Source organism: Rhipicephalus microplus, chromosome X (genome assembly GCF_043290135.1).
Source record: "Rhipicephalus microplus isolate Deutch F79 chromosome X, USDA_Rmic, whole genome shotgun sequence".
NCBI classification, from domain to species: domain Eukaryota; kingdom Metazoa; phylum Arthropoda; class Arachnida; order Ixodida; family Ixodidae; genus Rhipicephalus; species Rhipicephalus microplus.
In genome coordinates, this window is record NC_134710.1 from 215,679,886 (window position 1) to 215,700,025 (window position 20,140).

The window sequence follows — 20,140 nt, forward strand, 5'->3', positions numbered from 1 at the left end:
GAAGTCCTTAGACTGAAGATCAATAAGAGGTCAGTCTCAATGACAATGCTGCGACCACAGATATAATAGTGGAACTGTTCACAGGCAAATACTACAGCTAACAGTTCCTTCTCAATTTGCGCATAGCGCTGTTGTGCTTGTGTGAGTGCTGCGGATGCATAGGCAACTGGGTGTCCGTGCTGAAGGAGGACACTGCCCATTCCATAGGAGCTTGCGTCAGTGGATATGACAATAGACTGTGCCGGGTCAAAGTAGTGCAAGATTGGTGCTGTTGTCAGTTTGCTCTTAATGTCATTGAATGCATCGGTCATATTTTGCGTCCAGTGCCATGCAACATCAGATTTGAGAAGTTCTCGAAGGGGCTGCGTCTTCGCAGAAAAATTTGGGACAAACTTCATTAAGTAAGTCGCCATGCCGAGGAAGCAAAGAAGCTCCGCTTTTGCAGGTTGGTGCTGGTATAGCATTGATAGCCTTCACTTTGCTGGAATCAGGAGTGACGCCTTGTTGTGTCAGCTGATGTCCTAGGTAGGTGACTGTTGGTAAACCCAGCTTGAGCTTGTTATAATTCAGCTTGAGGTTGTTAGCTCGTGCTATGCTGAGAACTAACGCAAGTGAACAACATGTTCATCTAGTGTTTTGGATGCTACCAAAATGTCGTCAAAGTATGGCGTTACAAGAGCTTGACGTTCAAAGATACTGTCAATGGCCTGCTGAAAGAGTTCACAAGCAATGTTGAGGCCAAATGGTACACAGAGGAACCTGTAGCGTCCTCATGGTGTGGCAAATGTACACAAGTACGAGCTGCTCTCGTCAAGCGCTAGCTGCCAAAATGCATTCTTGGCATCCAGAACTGTAAACAGTACACCCATTGAGTTGTGCAAAGAGTTCTTCAGCAACAGGAATGCGATAGTGGTGTCGCTTCACTGCCGCGTTCAAGTTCCTGGGGTCTAGACATATTCGCAAACTTCCGTCTTTTTTTAGTAATAATAACAACGGCATGCACCCAGTCCGTCGGTTCTGTTACACGCTTGATAATGGAATTTCGTTCCATACTTTCAAGTTCGGCTTTGACTGTCTTTTCAAGTGCACATGGCACACGGCGAGAGGCTGCAACTGTAGGCTTTGCATCCGGCTGTAGGTGAATGCTGCACTCTTCTGGGAGTCTGCCAATGCCTTCGAATACGTCAGAAAATTCTTGAAGTACTGCTTCAAGCTGCCGAGGAGGACAAGCCTCTCCTACTGCTTCGACGTTACTAACTCTGCGCACCAAGTTTAGTTCTGAGCATGCAGCTGCTCCCAATAATGGCTTGAGACTTCCTTTAACCAGAAAAAATTTGACAAGGCTTTGTTTGTTTTTCACCGAACAAGAGAGTTGACATTCGTTTTGAATGTTGAGCTGCTCACCTAGGTACGTGGTGACCTTGGCATTCGTAGCTTTCACTGTTGGTTGCGGGTTCCAGTTTAGTACTAGCTGCTCTGGGAGAATGTTGACATCTGAACTCGTGACCAAATTGAAGTTAACGAGACGACCATTCACTTCGACACACTCTAACCAGTCAGACTATGCACTTTCCACGATGTCCACTGTGAGGTTTCCTAAAAACTCCTGTTCGGAGTCGTCCCCTTGGTCGGAGAGAACGTGAACTTTTTTCTGTATTGTCCATTGTTTCTGACGGCAAACACTCGCGAAGTGGCCAAACTTTCCACACTTGTGACATGTTGAGCCGTAGGCGGGACATTGTCGGGGTTGATGCACTGTTCCGCACCTGCCGCACGTACGCTGAGCTGCTGTTTCTGTGGGCTGCGCGTTCCTTAGATGATACGCTGGTTGCCTTCTCGTGTGATGCTTGTCAGGTTGTCGAAATCGCTTGCCTTTTTTGCTCAATCTGGCCACAGTTGCTTCTTGCTCATGCGAAGTCGTTGCTAGCGAGGTCACATGCTGTTTTGAGATTTACGCCGATCTGCACGTAGCGATGATTTTCTCCAGTGTCAAGTCTTTCTCGCGGAATAACCTTTCTCGAAGTGCTGCATCTCGGATGCCGACGATGATCCTGTCACCAAGGAGGCGGTCATGCTTGTCACCGAAGTCACACATTACCGCTTGATGCTGAATTTTAGCAATGAAGTCGTCAAACGGCTGGTTCTCTTTCTGGCACATGGTGTTGAATATGGCTGTCGCTTGCGTCACGTTTTTACGTTTTTGTAGGGAAGGTATCTCTCGTCGAATCGCTCAAATATTGCTGCCACCGTGTTGGTTCTCAGCTTACCTTAGGCTGGCGACGGAAAACGGAAGACTTCAACGATTTTTCGTGCTGTTGGGCCCATGACGGGAAGTAGCAGTGCTCGCCGTGTTGCTTCTGGCTTTGTGTTGTATTCGCAGGCTGCTTCGTAAAGCTGATACGCCGATTTCCATTCCGACCAAGCTTCCGCGGGATTGCTGCCCGGCTCGAACTGCTTTGGGGGTGAGATGAGTGGAAAGGCTATGCTTACTATCGTTGCGTTAGTTCACTTCTGACACCATGTTATGTTTCGATATGTCGCGATTATGAGAATGGGGCGCGACAGAAATGAGTGACGGGGAACGCCTTGTTGAGCGAGCGAGGGCAGGCCTACTCCGTGATGGGAGTGGCGTTTATTGAGCAAGTTGAATCAAGTTTTAGGGGGGCGCTAGTGACTACATAATACCGACGAGATGCCGAACGGCAGTTGGAGGAAACAGTAGTGACCAAATGTTGATGCAAATGTGCATATTTTTGATGAATGTTGGTCTAGCGGAATCTGGTGGAAGCCGGCGTTAGCGTCTAGCCATGAGAAACATTTTGTGCCTGCTAGCTCAGCTTCAAATATCTTCTCGACGGGGCATTTGACAACGTTCTCCCTTGAGCAATGAATTGATTATTCTCGGGTTGTTTTCCATGCAAACCCGTAGTTTGCCATCTTTTTTCCATACAATAACGAGAGGGCTTGCCCTGTCTGTTCGTTCGCTGACTTTTTGAATGATGTGCTCTTGCTCCATACGCGTCAGCTCCTCCTGAAGTGGCTGCTGCAACGCCAAGGGAACCCTTCGCATGGGCTGGATGGTGGGGACGGTGTCGTCTTGCAACACTATCTTGTACTCGCGGTTGATCCGGCTAGTTCTCTGGAAAAGCAGTGAAAATTCATTAACAACTGCGTGAACAGTGCAAGCTGCTACGGCACCGACTTCTCGCTGGAATAACCCAGGGTGTTCGCTTGCATTTAACCCTAGGGTTGCCTGATAATTATTTCCTACCACGAAGAAGTTTGTGCAGATTTTTCTGTCGTCGATGAGGACAAGTACAGAGACTGTGCCGCAGTGCTTGATGATGCCACCATTGTATGAGAGCAGAGTTGCCATGCTGGTCTCGAGGGGTCCGACATTCAGTTTTTTGTACATTGATGGCGGTATTAGATTTGCCTTGGGATTCCATCTCAACTTTCATCAACGCCTCTTTTTTTCTCGATTGTCGCTTTGACGAGCCATTCACAGTCTGTGTCAACTGCGCTGACTGAGATGTCGAGAACGTCAAAGTCATCTTTGTGATATACTCACGCGACCCGAGTAATTTATTTGCAACACACGGTTAAGTGGTTCAGTCCGCTGCACTAACAACAAATTTTTCCGAAAGCTGGGCACTGCCGAGGGCCATGTGATCTTCCACACTTGGAACACCCGATGCCCTGTTGAGGTGGGCGTCATGCCTGGCTTGAAATGACTGCATCAACCTGGGTGTCGCTTTTTTTTTACCACAATGAATTTTGGCGTGCAGAGGTCTCGGCTGCTTTGCACGTCGCGATTGCTTTTGCGAGGGTTAAATTGTTCTCTCTCAGAAGATTTTCCCTCTCAGCTTCGTCTTATTTAGGCCAAATATTATCTGGTCTTGAACTATTTCATTTGCCAGATTTCCACAGTTGCTGTGCTCAGCTTGCTTTTGTAGATGCTGCACAAAATTCTCGAATGGCTCTGCTTTAGACGGTATGCGGGTGCGGAACACATACCTGCTCGACATAGTATTCTTCAAACTTCACGACGACGGTGGTGTAGTTTTTTTTTGCCTTTTTCGTCAGTGAAAACAAAGTTGTTGGAAATCTCAATCGTGTCCTCGCCGGCCACACTCAGGAACAGCACTGTTTTTGCCACTTTGGTTTGTGCCTTGCAGGTGCATTCTGTCGCTTTCAGGAACAGTTCAAATCTCTGTCTTCCTACTTCCCCACCGTCTCCGGCTATGCATAGTGGCTCTGGTGGCTTGATGCTTTCCATGGCGGTTCTGCAGTGGTCAGGGCCAATGTGGTGGTTCAAAGAGAAGTGCCCACTTCTGACACCATGTATCAGTCATGGCGACTGACTGAGTAAAGGGCGCAAGCTCGTGCCGAGAAAAAGAACCTCGTATTGCTTTATTGCATCACATTTAAAGCCACACTGGGTGAGAAGGTCATTGTAGAAAGGAAGGGAAGCAAGATAGTAGAAAATGAAATACTGGCACCTTTTCTGCTCACAACAAAAGATAAGGGCACGCACAAGCAGGTATGATACTCTCGAGAAAAAAAAAAAAAAATGACCTCCTCCGGAAATGAAAGAATAATGTTAGAAACACCGTGCAGAAAATGCTACATGTCAAAGCGCAAAAAAAATTTAGTTTGAAAAGGCGTTGAAAACTATCAGTCGATATGACCGACGGTTTATGGGGCGGTTCTGAAAGTGTTAAAAAAGCAGCGGAGGGTTGTTTTTACAAACCTTTTGTTAATCAGTGCGTATAGTAAGATACAAATTAAGGGTAGGTGTGATTTGACAGCTGGCATAAAAGGAGTGTTCCACATTCGCCGTCATGGCTATAAGTAGCAGTGCCTAACATATCCAGGATTACATGCTCTTGCAGGAATACACAATAACATTAACAAGAAAATGACTGCCACCCAAGCTTAATTGACAGAGTAACGAACGTGTTATTTCAAGGTTGTAGACTTGGCCTGTACCAGTGGCAAAGTTACTTTTCCACCTGTTGCAAATAAAGGAAGACCAAGGGATATGGGCACGAGCAATGGCCACGGACACTGGCTCGTTCAGTTGTTATAATGCCTTCGATGTAGCCAGATGTCTAGGTCTGGATCTCTCCTTCGCATTTTCTACACTACCCACATTGATTCTTTTCGTTTATGTCATAATTACTACACTGCAGATATAGACTAGAAATAATGTTGTACACACCTTCCATAGCTTCACGGTCAGTTGGCTTTATTAGGTTGTGTCTAGCAAAGAAATAAATCCTTGATTTATCCTCCTCCTCACGCCTATCTTTCACTACATTACTTTGTTCGTAATCTATTATTGTGCATTGTGTCAAGATTCATTTTTTTTTTTCCTTAGCTGGGCTTTCACTTGACAAGTATCATTTCTTCTGTCGCACCGGAAGTGTTCTCACATCACCTTAGGCCACTTTTCAAGTTTTTTGGTGAATGTTTGCAAAGGTGTGGTGATGACGAAATTTGCTTCTATGTGATCAAGTAAGTCCACACTTAAGTAAGTTGGCTTTGTACCGCCAGTTTAATTTTATGTATTTTGCTTTCCTCTTTTGTTAGGTCTATGACAGCACTAGCCAGATTCGTTGGCACAGATAATTCTGTGAGTATCGGTATTTTGTTTAACTTAGCATTTTACTTCTTTAGTCTGTTGTTTAAAATGTGAGACCTCAATGATTTAAAATGGGATCATTGCTTTGTTTGATGTTTTACATTGTAGTGGCCTAAGAACATCTGTTTCAAAATAAAAGGAAGTTAACTGGTATGATGTTCCATACAGGCTAAACCCAAATACATACCTATGTCTTCCCCTCTTCCCTAACCTATTTTGTAGGACTAGTAGTACTTCTATTTGCCATTTCATCTATTAACAGCATGATAATTGCATGGGGAATTCTCAAAAAAAAAAAAAATGAACAATCCTCATAATTAAAAAACTCTCAAAAAATGTATTTTCTTATGGGCATAGACCACAAGTAGCTACTACAGGTGTGCCTGCTTTAGTTTCTTTTGTTGGACCACGATTGCCAAGGATTCACTTTTTATGAGCAGGTGGTACCTCCTCTGTTGCCTGGTTGTAATTCCTCGGTGTTTCACACTTAGCAAGCTTTGATTTCCTTAAATTTTTTATCATTGTCGTGCTGTGTGGTTGTTCATTATCACTTGTGTAGCCCAAAGGCAGTAGAATTGAGCCGACACCTTTCGAATATGATCACGAGATTTTGCTTGATTTGGTGTTGAATGTATTGATATCTGATCTATATCATTCCTTGCAGTGTGCAAAAATACTAGTAAACTTTACACATGGCCTGGAATGGTGTTGGTTTTAAGCACCCGTTCATCTCAAGTAGTACAACTTAGAAAACGTTTTTTTTAAGATTACTGCCTCTAGAGTGCGTTCAAATGGTAAAGAAAACTCAAATACAGGGAAATAGCACCCATTCAGCTCCTGATGGCAGTCAAATTAATTGATGAAATAACAGCGGAGTTTTGGGGCCAGAACTCAATCGGCAAGTGAATTTTCATGCCGCTGTTTGAAAATGTGTTATGTGCAAAATTTTTCTGCGATTAAAGCTTTTTAACTTAAGGTAAAACAATGCAGCATACAACTGTAGAAAAAGTAGACAGTAGAGGACAGGAGAACATTTATTAGTAAATAGTCCAAAGTTTCTTACATGGGACTGTCCTAATGCTTTGAAGTTTCATAGGTGAGCTACAAGATGGTACCTCAAAGGGGCACTCATTAACACATATATGTATGCTAACAGATCATAGGTATATCGTCAAAGCAGTTCTGGTCATGTACTTAGCTGGGCTATATTTTTTTATTCAAATCTGTACCATTTGTAAATCTCATTCCCAGCTGAATGCTTGCTGATCATATGTCATTAGTAACTTGGGCAGACTTGTGCTGTGACCACTGTGAAAACTGATGAAATGCAAAAACGCATTAGTATTGTAAAAGACATTACTGTACCATAAAGGCCTTGAACATGATAATGTGTATTCTGTATTTATATTATTATAGTACATAACATTTTCACATTTTATAGACAATATTTTGTAGAACTTTAATAAATCAAACAAAAATTTGATATCTCCAGAAGATTAAAGGAACATTCACTTTTTCATTCGTCAACCAGAATTATTTCCAAGCACTAATTCCTTTTGTCATGGACGTTATCCAAAGACTAGCAGGTTCAGATGAGGTGAGTGGATAATTTATTGACACTCCATTTCACTAATTCTTTACAACACTGTGAGAGTAGAGGGTACTATTACCAGAAAAATAAAGAATTCTAGCCCCTATGAACTTGCGTCAGCAGCACACTAGTCGAGCACCTATCTTTAGTTCCACAACAGTTGAGAAGGGGGTGCAGATTATGTGCAACAGCAGAATGGTAGAACACAGCATCGTAGTGCTGTTGCTGTATTGGCACACGTATGTTATTATGCATGGAAGGTTAAAAGGTTTTTAATTATTCTCAGTGCATAATGTTAATAGAGCAACAATGGACACCCTGTCACTTTCTGTTCAATTGACTGTAATGGCAGTTAAGTAAAATATATGTGGTGTTGCAGTTGCTCTCATATAACATAGAAAATTTGTAGATACGTTTCCGCTATATTTATATTTTTATTCTTTTTCCTGATGTCTGTGGTGTTATATAAACATGGGGCAACCCTTGCAGCAGGGGAATTGTCAGGCAACACGATTCTTAAAGGGGCAATGCACTGTGCAAGACAAGTCTTCATTGCACGTTGGCTCTGCTTGTTATATCAATTTTATGTTTTTTTTTTTAATGTTTAACAGCGCCGGGTTATTTGGGCGCTGCTCTACACTCTTTGCCACGTTTTTTTTTTTTAATGTTATGTGGCATTTCTGTGCTGCCAATGTGGTAGGAGGTGCTTCAGGACATGTAAGCACTTTTATTGTGAATTATCTCATCAGATAAAAAGCAGTACAAATTAATTAATTATTATAGGACTACTGAAAGCAATGGACTGACTATGAAAATCATGGTTAGCCACTTACTCAGGGTGGCTGATTGAGTGATTATCCATTTTATTCAGAGTCTATATTCATCAATAACTGCTGAATTTCTTAGTTTTTCAAATAGCATGCGTACGTGGCCTGCTAACTCACCATGGCTGCCCTGCTGAGATGCTGGCAAAGTGACCCGAGTTGGCACTGATGTGAGATCATACGTTTCATGTGTTGTTGAAAAGTGCACTACTTGTTATATTTATGTTTTCTCCATAGATGATGGGACATGTGCGCATTATTTTTTTTTATGAGAGTTGTGTCACGAGTAACAGGGAGAGATTTAAAAAGACAAAACGAGTGTACACAGAAGAGGCTGGGCTTGTGCGTGTGTCACTGCCCAAGTTATCTGGAAATTCGCAGTGAAGGGGTTAAAATGATAACTCATGTAGCATGATGTCGCATTGATTCTCCTGCGTAAAGGCTAATTATTACATAGGTAAATCAAGAACCATTTTTTTTTTATCAGTCACAGAAATACATGGCTCAACAGCAAAGTCGCACAAACCACTGTGCTTTTGATGCCCAAAAGCACGTTAAGTTGTTACAGATTTTGTTCATTTGTATCACACATTTATTTTCAATCGTCTAATTGAGTGTTATACCTTGGCACGCTAGGATGTGTCTCTCCACGTCTCATAAACTCACTCTTCTGTAAAGAACTAGGTAAATACACCATGAGTTATAAACTCACTCTTCTGCAAAGAACTAAATACACCATGAGTTACAATACTGATAACTATGAATGCAGTGTACAGATTTTCTAGTCTATATTGCCTTTGTATCTAGAGTTCTTCATGGGTACATTTTTTTGGCACATTCACTGCCATTCTGCACATAAAATGGTTCACTTTTCTATCATCAACTAATTCAGTTTAGCAGCACCATCTGCCATAGTGAGTGTTGTAACAGTTCTTGCATCTGAAATTTTTAGAAAAAGTGCACTTTTTTTTAATAAGCTGAAAGCAAAAACATTATCTTTGTACTTTTGTTTAACCCATAACTGCCGAATGTCGTGAGTTTGCAACATACCAAAAAACTTCGAGCAAGCAAGTAATGCATGCCATTTTTAATGCCGGCTGTCAAGTACTCGGGGGGAATGCAGCTTCCAGCATTAAAAATATAGCACCGTCTCGTTTAAGGTACTTTATGCTAGAACCAATTGTTTTGTCGCTGATGGCAGAGGATGTGAAGCGCATGCAACAGCTCTCACTTCTTCAATCTTTCTAGTCTGGGTGACATAAGTTTTATCTTCAATAGTTTTGCTCATTTGGTGTGTAGGCAACCAAAAAGTGGCACACAAAATGTGATGTAGTTCTGAAGTACGTTTTTTGGTTGCAGGGTTCTCACTTCTGTAGCATATGGTGAATTCGTGACGTACATAAAAGTATGCATTAAAGTTGCATTTCAGATCATTTAACTGCAGAATCATTTGAAGGTTGCTATTTAAAGATGACAAATAAAAACAACTTTTATTTTGTTTGGCAGTTTCATAATTCAAGCATTAAATGGTTAAACATGGGTGAAAATGTGATCATTATTTTACTCAAATCTTTTTTGCTCTATGGGACCAGGACAAAGCTGTAGAAGCGTTGGAGCTTTTTGATGGACTCATTTACTTTGACGTTGCCGTCCTTGTGCCTCATATGAGGCCTCTGATCAAGCTGTGCTTAGAGGTATGTCCATCTTTGAAAGGGTGATTTGTAAAATTATGCATGTCTTTATTCTTGTTTTTACTATGTAATTTAGTATTGCACCCTTGCTAACTTGCCACTTCTCTGTGATGGGGACAGTTCGAAATGCCAATGCCTTGCTTTCAATGGCTCAACCCAGGTGCATGAAAACCTCACATTAAAATTGTATGGGCAGAAAGCCTGTGCTTGCCTCTGTGGTATATTAGTGTAGTGTGTTATCTTGTCTTAATAGAACAGGGCACTATGAAAGGGAAAGTTGACAACCACATAGTTTATGGCACGAAGCCACAAGGAAATCAATGCGGATTTTTCAGAGAGAAAGATGTTTAGTTATTAAAAATTTGTCCTGGCCTGGGGATGAACCTAGTAGTAATACCTTGTCAAGGCGATCATTCTACCAATGGAGCTGAGCAGAATGCCAGTATTTGGCAGCATGAGGTCGTCTTTATTGACAATTCGAAGCGCGTGGACACTGGATATTTTAAATTAGTCCTGTGGAAACCTGTGATGAGGCCAAAGGGTTATTTATAAAAGAGAGACTTGAGTGAGGCATTTGATGCCTGGACCAGGTTCAATCTTGCGTCAAAGAAGAAGCATTTGTTCTGGAAAATCTGCATGGATATCCTTGTTTCTCTGGGCTACAAACTAGGCAGTTGTCTATTTTTCCTTTTATAACCCATCCGCCACCTTGCGGGTTTCCACAGAACTGATTTGGAATAGAAAAGAGCGTTATTCAACAATTCGCTGTTAACACCACAGATGTCTGCCACTTCAAGACAGTAATACAGGTTGCTGGCTGATTTATAGATGAAAGGAAATAGCTGTGAATTAATAGAAGTGGCTAACTGTGCTTCATCAGTTGCGTAAGCCCTGAAGAAACCACTTGTTCATCTAAAACAATCAAAAATGAAAGACCGGTGATTGTTTTCTGGAATGTCCGACTGAAATTTGAAAGGGCTCGAATCACCCCCTGTGCTTGGTGACAAGAATGTGTACAGCATGCATGCAGGTCCTTCAAATCCTTGAAAACCCTTGGATTTGAAAAATGCATTTTCAAGGCCCTTGAAAGTCCTGGAATTTTTTTCAGTCTATTAAAGTCCTTGAATTTCCTAAGCAGCGCACTCTCACATCGACATTGCGGCCTCCTAAATGTGGTAGATCGGCTTGTCAGCTCCCACTTCAGAAGCAGTAATTTGGTGCGGGCACACATGGTTCCATTTTGCAGAACTTCACATGAAAAAGAAAAGTCAGTTTTGGGGTGTGGGTGAAGCCATGAATGCGATAGCAAGAAAATAGGATGTCTCACAAAGATTGACACACAACTCAATGCATGCAGCTTGCCACTTAAGTACAAAGAGCACACGAAAAGAACACACACAAGGACAGGAACTAATGAACAACTGCCACAGCTTGACACTTGCAGCTTGCTGCTTAGACACAAAGAAGTATGCTCGAAAAAGTATGCTCTGAGCCCATGTGCTCAGATTTGGGTGCACGTTAAAGAACCCCAGGTCGTCGAAATTTCCGGAGCCCTCCACTACGGCGTCTCTCATAATGATATGGTGGTTTTGGGACGTAAAACCCCGCGTATCAATCAATCAATCAGTCAAAAATATTGAGCAGGTATGCACAGGATGAAAGTGAATGAACAACTGTCCGAGTTTTAGTTTATTTCTTGAAAACTGCGGCGCGTGGAGCATGGCGTCTGAGATTGTGGGCTGGAAGGTCCCAATTGCACGGAGGCAGTGAAATTCCACAGGTGGCCACGGCCGATTCTACCGCACCGTGCCACTCACTTTCAAGGCCTATACATGCGCCGGGAAAGCAGCTGCACATTTGGTGTGGCTTAAATAAGGTGAAGGAAAAATTATTTCAGGCTACTATATGATGTTCCACTGGCTTCGAGGTGACAGGTTATTATGAATAGCAGTAGTGATCATGTTAGAAACTGCACAAAAACAAAATCTGCATCTAACGCCATTTCCATATAGTGGTGACATGAAAATGACCTCTCGCTTACACAGACCATTTCACCTACGCCAAGTAACTGCTCAAATGCCCAGTCAAAGCAGAATGATTTGTGTTACAAAAAAATAAGGTCCAGCACACACTGAAAAGGAGCGCTAACTGAACTGACCAAACTTCTCACTTGGCAGCAGTCAAACTTTCTTCTCGCTATGTCGCCCCTGTATCTGAGACAGCCACAGACTTGTGGGAAAAGCAAAATTTGTGCTTGCATAGGTGCCCACCTTCTCTAGCGAAATGCTTCGCGCTCTCCTGATAGCTGCCTACATTTCTCTTCCAAACCACATTAAAGAAAAATGCCCAAGCATGTGCTGCATGTTTTTTGTCCTGCAAAATGGTGACCTCGCCGGTAGCACCCCTCACAGGTGATGTCAAGTGCGTACCTTGTATACATTTATTTATCTTTGTATAAGTGAAAGAACATTACGCTGAATGTTTTGAATATATTTTGTGGGCTTCACAAAGCTTGTAGTTGAGAAATTTCAACCACTGTAGTAAGAGTTCATTGTGTGTTGCAAACATTTTTTTGTACTGTTTAGGACTTGCAATGTAATCCAGGCTAGTCATTGTTAACATAATTGAGGGATACATTTATTTACCTTTATACAAGTGAAATAACACTACACTGGACGTTTTGAATGTACAGTAAGACCTCGTTAATTCGAAGTCACTGAGGCTGCAAAAAATCTTCGAATTAAGCGGGTTTTCAAATGAACAGAACATATAAAAAGTGGGATGCAAAAAACTTAAAACTATTTAAAGTAATCGTAGATTGTCATTTGCTGTGCCGGCTAGCTTGCGGCTCGAAGGGTTATGTTTTTCATGATACCTGTTTCTAATTTTGTTGCAAACACGGGGCAATGGTAAGCCTCGCTGCTGCCACCAAAAAAAAAAAAAAAAAAAAAAAAGCGGTCTTGATAAATTGAAATGTGCGCCTGCGGAAAGCAAGACATTTTCACTGCAACACAGCAGTGACACGCGGGCAGTATATCACCTGCTCCTCGCTGCGCCAGCCCGTTGTGATGCGACCATTCGCATATTCTCTCTGGTATAATTAGGAATTTAATAACGGCCAGTATGGCGAAACTCACAATGTGTTTTGGCTGGAAAAAAATTATCTTTGAAACTTTTGACCTTAGTTTTCAAAGTAGGTGTTGCTGGCAAGAACTCCGCCTGCAGTGTGAAAGTGTAACCGGCAATCGGAGGTTCACATACATCGCCGATTCCGCCAAGCTATTCTTTGTTAATTTTTTCACTATTCCAGAAAGAATGAGCAAACCATGACACTTCGACGTTGCGAGAAACATAAGATATGCTGCTCGCGTGTCACCGCTGCATTGCAGTGAAGCATGTTTTGTTTTTCGCAGGTGTATGCTTTGGTTGATCACGAGGCAGTTCTTTTTTTCCCCCCCCCCACTTTTTTTGCGCTGGAAGTAGCGAGGCTGGGGCACTTCAGCTGCCACTCATTAGTATCTTCATGTTTCATTGCCTTGTGGCTATTAAGGGCCGTCGTTTCCGCAAATTTGCAGCGTAATCGGGATCTGGAACTGGCACATGGCACACTAAGTTTGCGAATTAACCGGACTGGTGTCGGCCGCGGCTTCAAATTATTCACTGAAACTTGCATAGCAAAATACAGGACTGCGGAAACACTTTGAATTAAGTGGGATTTCGGAATAATCAAGTTTGAATTAATGAGGTTCTACTGTATTTGGGGAACTTCAAGCCTATTCTGAGAAAATCGCGACAACTTTTGTAAGCTTTAATTGTGTGCTGTGATCTTCAGAAGCTAATAAGACCAGATGTATTGTTATAATTGTGATATCCATTTATTTATTATAAGTCCAATAAGGTGAGTCATTTCTCAGAATTTTAGAGGGGAAAATTCCATCTTTGCATGCCGCTTTGAGTCCTTGAAAGACCTGGGACAGGTTCTGAATTTTTGAATTTTTGCTTTGGAAAGTTTGTACAAATTTTTTAATACAGCGTAAAGCAGAAAGAGCTGTGAGCAGCTCAGCCGAATCTTGCAATCATGCGCGGCAAAGAGAGTTCTTACAATCATGCGCGGCAAAGAGAGTTCTAAAGGGAACGCATGCGTAGTTTTTACTTTCTGAAGTGTGGTGGTCTCTTCATACAGATCTGTACTTGCATCTTTGTATGACTGTCACGCAGCAGATCTCTCATCTAACTACAGGTTCTTGCTAATGGGCGATAGCTGGCATAAACCAAGAGTGGTGTTTGGATCAGATATGCTTCCTTACAAGTGGTGCTACTATGTGCTGTGCTTTAATGTCTGCAATATTTACATAATTGCGCCACTACTGCGCTCAACGATCGCTCCTCAAGAGGGCAATTGGGTTTCATTGGGATCAAGGTTATGGCGCACCCGTGACGTAGCTTCTTTTCCTCATATTATTACACCTTGTTAGCATCAAGCACGCTCGTCGGTACAAAAGGGAGAAAGTATTTAAAGCATGCAACAAATCTCTGTAGCTTCACTTGTTTCTGATGGATTTGAAAAATTTTTGAGGCAATCGATTTGTCTGACAATAACTCTGATAGTGAGGTCAATCAATGATTACTTGTGAGAAAGATAGCATCAGCCTGACTGGGCCCACTCCAGGGCAAAGGCGTTTCATGTTTTGCCCACCAACACAGTCCTGTGCTAGCACAGCCGCACTATCCCCACATTGTATGAAAAAATAATTTCTTGATAAAAGAAAAATCATTTTCCTCCTTGGTGCCACTTCAAAAAGCCCCTAAATCATCCAGAGGTCGAAATTTAGTTGTCTAGTTGTGGTGTGGCAGTTGCACACAGGTATATAATGAACACGCAGTCATGAGAATTTTTGAAATTGGTGTCGTAATGGCAGGGTTACATGCTTTTGATGGGGCAAAATAAGCCCTCGCTCATCTCCTCTCCTTGTGCCAGTTATAAAGACATACAAAGCATTTTATTATACTGTTTCAACTTGTGTTTTGTTATGTGCAATGGTATTTATTTATAAACCAGTTTAGGTGTCACATCTACTTCAGCTTTCTAACATTTGCAGGATCAAAAGCAAAAAAACTTGTTAAACTTATTGATATAAAGTCATACTGAGGAATGACAGTGGTGTAGTTTTTTGCTCTTGTTCTTAGAAATAATGCAGTACTAAATGACAGGAGTACTAAATGTGTGTTGTTAAACAGTTTATTTTGCTTTCTTTTTACTAGAACAGTCAAGTCTTGAAAGCCAGTTTACTGTTTGCTTTTTGTACGCTGTGCTATCATCGTCATGCCATTGTTGGCATGATGTTATTGTCACATCTGGCTGGAGTACTTTCAATATGATTGTAAGAATTTTGTGTATTAGAGGCATTGAACTAAGTAACTGCTGTTGCAATAAGTGAGTTCATAACGGGAGAAGTCACTGGAGTCTATGTATTTTGTGTCATGTAGTGAGCTGCATAAGGTATCATACAGAATAGCACGATGTCCTCATCCTTGTTTCATTTGCCTAGATTTCTGTTGAACAAAATGAAAGTGGCTTCATAGTACTGATTGTCTTTTCAGATAGCTGGTGATTCTAGGAAGGGAGACATGCTCCGTGTCTGTGCCATGTCTGTTCTCGGCTGGATGGTCAATGTCAAGAAAAAGGTTTTTTTTCTCGCATATTTTTTATTAGTGTACCCTCAATAGTTCAACTTTAAAAAGATAAATTGAGAATGTTCTTTTCTGACTTGCAGCAGTAGTTTAGGCGTTGCACACTTAAAGGGACATTTAAGGCGAATATTAAGTTGACGTTGATTGTCGAAATATTGGTCCAAAAACCTTGTAGTGCTACTTTTGTGCCAAGGAAGTGCTTATCTTGAAATAAAATCACGTTTTAATGGTGCGCATCCCGTTAGTGCAATTCAAATCAAATGCTAGAAAGCGGTCTTTTAGACGTCACTTTTTGTGCCCAAAGTTGCCCACCTTTACTATGCGGCCACGAAAACCAGTAGCAGCAGAACGGAAGTAGCAGGAGCCACAGTAGCAGCAATGGCCATTAAACAATTTTGTGCAATCTCAAAGCCCATGGTTCTGCTTGCTTGATTAAGCTGGGCCCCGCGAGATGGCACTACCTACCCCGCCTAACCCAGTGTCACTAAATACTTTCAGTTGTCAAAGTTCACCGTCAAAGTTCGCCTTAGTGCCTGACCCCTTTCGGCAGGGCCCACAGAGTGGCGTGCGCAGCGCTGTCGGCCTGAGGGCAAGCCGGGCGAGAGATGCGAGTAACGCTGGCAGAGGCAACGTTACTAAATCTAGTAACGTTGGGCAGAGGCACCGAAGCATGGCCTTTTTTTGCTCCTGTTGGTTATCTATGTGCCGGGATAATGTCACGTGCCTTGTGAGCGAATAGGCCTCGGTGTTTTGTGACCGTCTGCAGGAGTGGCTATGACTCAGTGCGCTTTTTGAGCAAGAAGAGGCATTTTTTCAGGCCACCGCTGCGTCATAGTCACTTAAATACAGTGATGTTGCTCAAGACAGTATCCTTGTCTTATGTACCAGTCATTGGCAAAAAAAAATGTTGAAGTCTCGCAACAATGAGCAGCTGAAGTCGAAAGCCTCCATTGCCACCGTGTGAGCATCAGCAGCGGCGCCGTTGGACAAAGCTAGACTAGGCCTACAGTGTACTAGTGATACCATTTAGCTTTGGTTATCTTAGTCTGCTGTTTTCTTTTTCTATTTCTTTCAGAAATGAGTAGTAATCGACAGCAGTTTACATTAGGCTATATGAAAAAAAATTATTGTGTATGCTGAAGTGCATGGTAACCTGGCAATGGAACAGGAATTTCGTTCATCAGAGAAAAGCGTCTGATATTGGAGGAGCCAAAAGCAGAGCATCAAATCTTGCAGCAACCAAAAGGAAAAAAAAAAGTTCATTTCATGGACAGCCTGCAGAGCACCTCAAACTGGAAATGCTACTAGTACGAATTCGTCTGGGGGCTGCATGCAAGGTCGCTACCCGAGACAGCGGAGTGCATCCGTGTGAAAGCTATCGAGATAACGCGTAAAGCTGGGTTCACAAGGACACAATTCAATCGATCTGTGAGGTTTAACGTCCCAAAACCACCATATGAATATGAGGGACGCCAATTCAAGGTGCAATTTAAGGGCTCGCCATCGTGGGTGCGTCAGTTTATGAAGTGGAAAGGCTTTGCGCTGAAGCAGCGTACTTCTGTGTGCTAAAAACTGCCTGAAGATTTCGATAACAAGCTGATCGAGTATCAGCGCTTTGTCAAAGGGCTTCGTCAACAGCATTGCTTCATGATGGGACACATGGGCAACGCTGACTTGACTTTAATCTGGTTTGATATGCCCTCGAACCAGACTGTGACCGCTAAAGGATTTAAGCTAGTGAAGCTCTTGAAAATGGGTAACAAGCATTCGTGATTTACAGTGATGCTCGCATGCACAGCTGATGTAAAAAAGCTGCCCCCTTATACTTTCCCCGGGATGTTATCGTGAGAGTGAACGAAAAGGGGTTCATGAATGAGCCCCTCATGCTTGAGTAAATCCAGCTTCTGTGGAATCCACGACCTGGTGCATTTTTTCAGCGACTGAGCATGTTGGGGCTAGAGTCATTTTGAGGCCACCTCCCGGCCGATGTAAAGGGATTCCCCTTGCTGCAGGCACTTGAAGTCATTAGATTCCAAGGAGGCCTAGTGACTCCCTGTAACGTTGTGGTTTTTGTTTTTGTTTCGCACAACGTGCAAGTTCGTTTTGGAAAGTCCGAGGAGCGACCTCAGGACACTTCCCGAAGGACGGGTTCGTTTGACAATGTTTAATGGCAACAGCTTGAGACCACTTAACCCAAAATATAAGTAGTCCCACCTCTCGCATACAGTCACCAAGAAATACAGAAGCTGCACACTAGTCCCTAAACAAAAGGTCCCAAGCACGCAGTTCCTATACACAGAGTGCGTCGTGGAACGTTAAAGGAGCGGCATCTCACCCACGTCATTGCACAGGAGCCTGGGCATGAAGCACGGGGCTAATGTTGTCGCCCCAGTTGGTGTCGGCGTCGAACAGCCACACGAACTGCAGGAGAAGCAGCCTTCCTAGACTGCCGGTGGACACTGCACCAGCTGATGCTGCATTTCTCGCACTGGCCTCGAGGTAAAGTCGCGGCCGGACAGCCTCGCCTGAGCTTGAACCCGAAGATCGAGAGCTCAGACCTGTCCACGGCCATGGGAACGTCAGCGCAGCCAGGTAGTCCTGGAGCCCCTCTGGTCACCGGACGATGGAGGTAGCAGCCGTGGCTCGGGTCTGAAACCCGACCGTCCTGATGCGTGGCTCGTCTTCCTTCCGCTACCGCTGCGACTCTTTTTTCCTCTCTCGCGCGTGCTATGAACCATGCTGCGTCTGCGTCGAATTGGCGCTTCAGTCATTTCTTGTTGTTCATTACCATTCGGGCCAGCTTCTTCTTCCTTGCCGACTTCGAACTTGATTCATGGCGCGCACTTCGAATTCTGCTTGCCCCGTTTCACGTTCCACACACTCCACCCGTTTTCAGTTCCCCACACTCGATCACACTCCCCAACTGAAACATTATGCGGAACTGTTCAAGGGCCTTGGCACACTGAAAAATGAGTACCAAAGCAGACTCAAACTTGATGTCGTACCATTTTCACTTTGTGCACTGAGACGTGTCCCTATCCCGTTGCATCGAGTTGTTCAACGGGAACTGGACAGAATGGAGGCTGAAGGAGTCATTCGTCAGATAGATAAGCCAACACCTTGGTGTGCGGGACTCGTAGTAGTTCATAAAGCTTGAGGTGGTTATTGACTTTGTATTGACCTGACTCGTCTGAATGAGATTGTGCTTTGGGAATGCCACATATTGCCAACCGTTGAGCAAGTTCTTGGTCTGGTAGGCGACACAAAAGTTTTTTCTAAGTCTGATGCCACAGCTGGGTTTCACCAGGTCAAGCTTGCTCCAGACTCTCAAGAGTTGACAACTTTTGTAACACCTTTTGGACGATACCGTTTTTGTTGCCTGCCGTTTGGTATCACATCGGCCCCGAAATATTTTTCAGAAACAGATGGCAAAGATTCTCGAGGATCAAGAAAGTGCCGCAAATATGATGGACGACATCCTTGTTCGCGGTCGCGACAAGAAAGAGCACGACGCCTGCTTGGAGCAAGTCCTCTCGTGTCTCTCTAAAGCGGGTATGACTTTAAACAAAAAAAAGTGCCGCTTTGGGTGTCCAATGTGCCTTTCCTAGGTGTTGTCGTCTCGGCAGATGGCATCAGGCGCGATGTCATTGAGATAAACTAAAGACTGTCAAGATTCTTGAAGCGCCTGACAGAGTACTTGACTTGACAAATGGGATACAAGCTTACCTAATTCGTTCCCGGATTATATATACATATATATATATATAAGCGGGGGGGAGAAACGACATACGAACATGCAAAAATGTTTATATCTTTCAAAGTTGAGAGCTTGCCTTCGTCGGGGAATACAGGGTACAGGCAAAAAGGCTCTTTCTAAATAGATGAGTACGGTGAGGGCTCCCAACACGTGCTTCACTATTATCGTCATAGATATGGCATATATCGTGCCACTATCAATAAACATAGGTACTTGTTCGATATGGTTATGACTGTATGAAAAAATTGCATGCAATACACATTTTTTTACTACAAACTGTAGGGTATGCATAGAAACATGCAAACGGACAGTGCTGGGATATATACTAATGTCATGTCTATATATGATGGTGGAAGATGTACACGGAAGATTCGTGGGTTGCGCGATTATCTCCGAGCAAGTGCCTCTTACATCACATCACTTTGTGGATATGGCAGCGATTTTTTATGCATCACCTCATAACTCTCTGCATAAATACAATTAGTTCATCCTTGCCCAGAAAGAGAGATGAATAAGCAGCACTGCACGTGTGCGCTTCTTTAAGCCTATATAGTGCAAAATACCACAGACTTTAACTATCTGCCTCATTCGTGGGATGAAGTTTTAGGGAAAGATTATAAGCTAAGCTTCCCACTGCTCGATTCCACTGTTTTATTCGTCGCCACTTTGAAAGCTGCTGCCACCATTACAAAGTATGATAAGCAAAACTGATCACTGATTTGGGTGATCGGAGACTTAAGGGGGGACGCGGGTCTTAGAAAAGGAAAAAATGGCCAAAAAATCGATTTTGAGAAAAACGCATTTTTCGAATCTTTGAACCTATAAGCACCTCTCCTCAAATTATTAATGCTAAATTCGATAAAAAAATAGGTTAAAATCTTTTTTCAAACCATCACGGGAGTCGCAAAACAACCCGCAAAACAGAAAATTTGTTCGAAC

At 43.0% G+C, this 20,140-nt stretch overlaps 1 protein-coding gene and 1 long non-coding RNA gene across 3 annotated transcripts in view; one reads left to right on the forward strand and one right to left on the reverse strand.

Moving 5' to 3' along the window:
• Nucleotides 1-20,140, forward strand: part of LOC119187392 (importin-4) — a 227,334-nt gene that overhangs the window by 49,667 nt on the left and 157,527 nt on the right. The window contains exons 6-10 of one of the 2 annotated variants that reach the window (XM_037435539.2): nt 5,384-5,520; nt 5,596-5,638; nt 7,179-7,244; nt 9,655-9,756; nt 15,355-15,438. In XM_037435539.2, coding sequence (XP_037291436.2) covers nt 5,384-5,520; nt 5,596-5,638; nt 7,179-7,244; nt 9,655-9,756; nt 15,355-15,438 — 432 coding nt within the window. The remainder of the gene's footprint in view (nt 1-5,383; nt 5,521-5,595; nt 5,639-7,178; nt 7,245-9,654; nt 9,757-15,354; nt 15,439-20,140) is intronic. The other variant, XM_075878604.1, reaches the window with a different exon arrangement.
• The window catches only part of LOC142775968 (uncharacterized), a 34,200-nt gene continuing 23,968 nt past the window's right edge, over nt 9,909-20,140 (reverse strand). The window contains exon 3 of the long non-coding RNA XR_012887195.1: nt 9,909-11,001. This is a non-coding gene — a long non-coding RNA (uncharacterized LOC142775968). The remainder of the gene's footprint in view (nt 11,002-20,140) is intronic.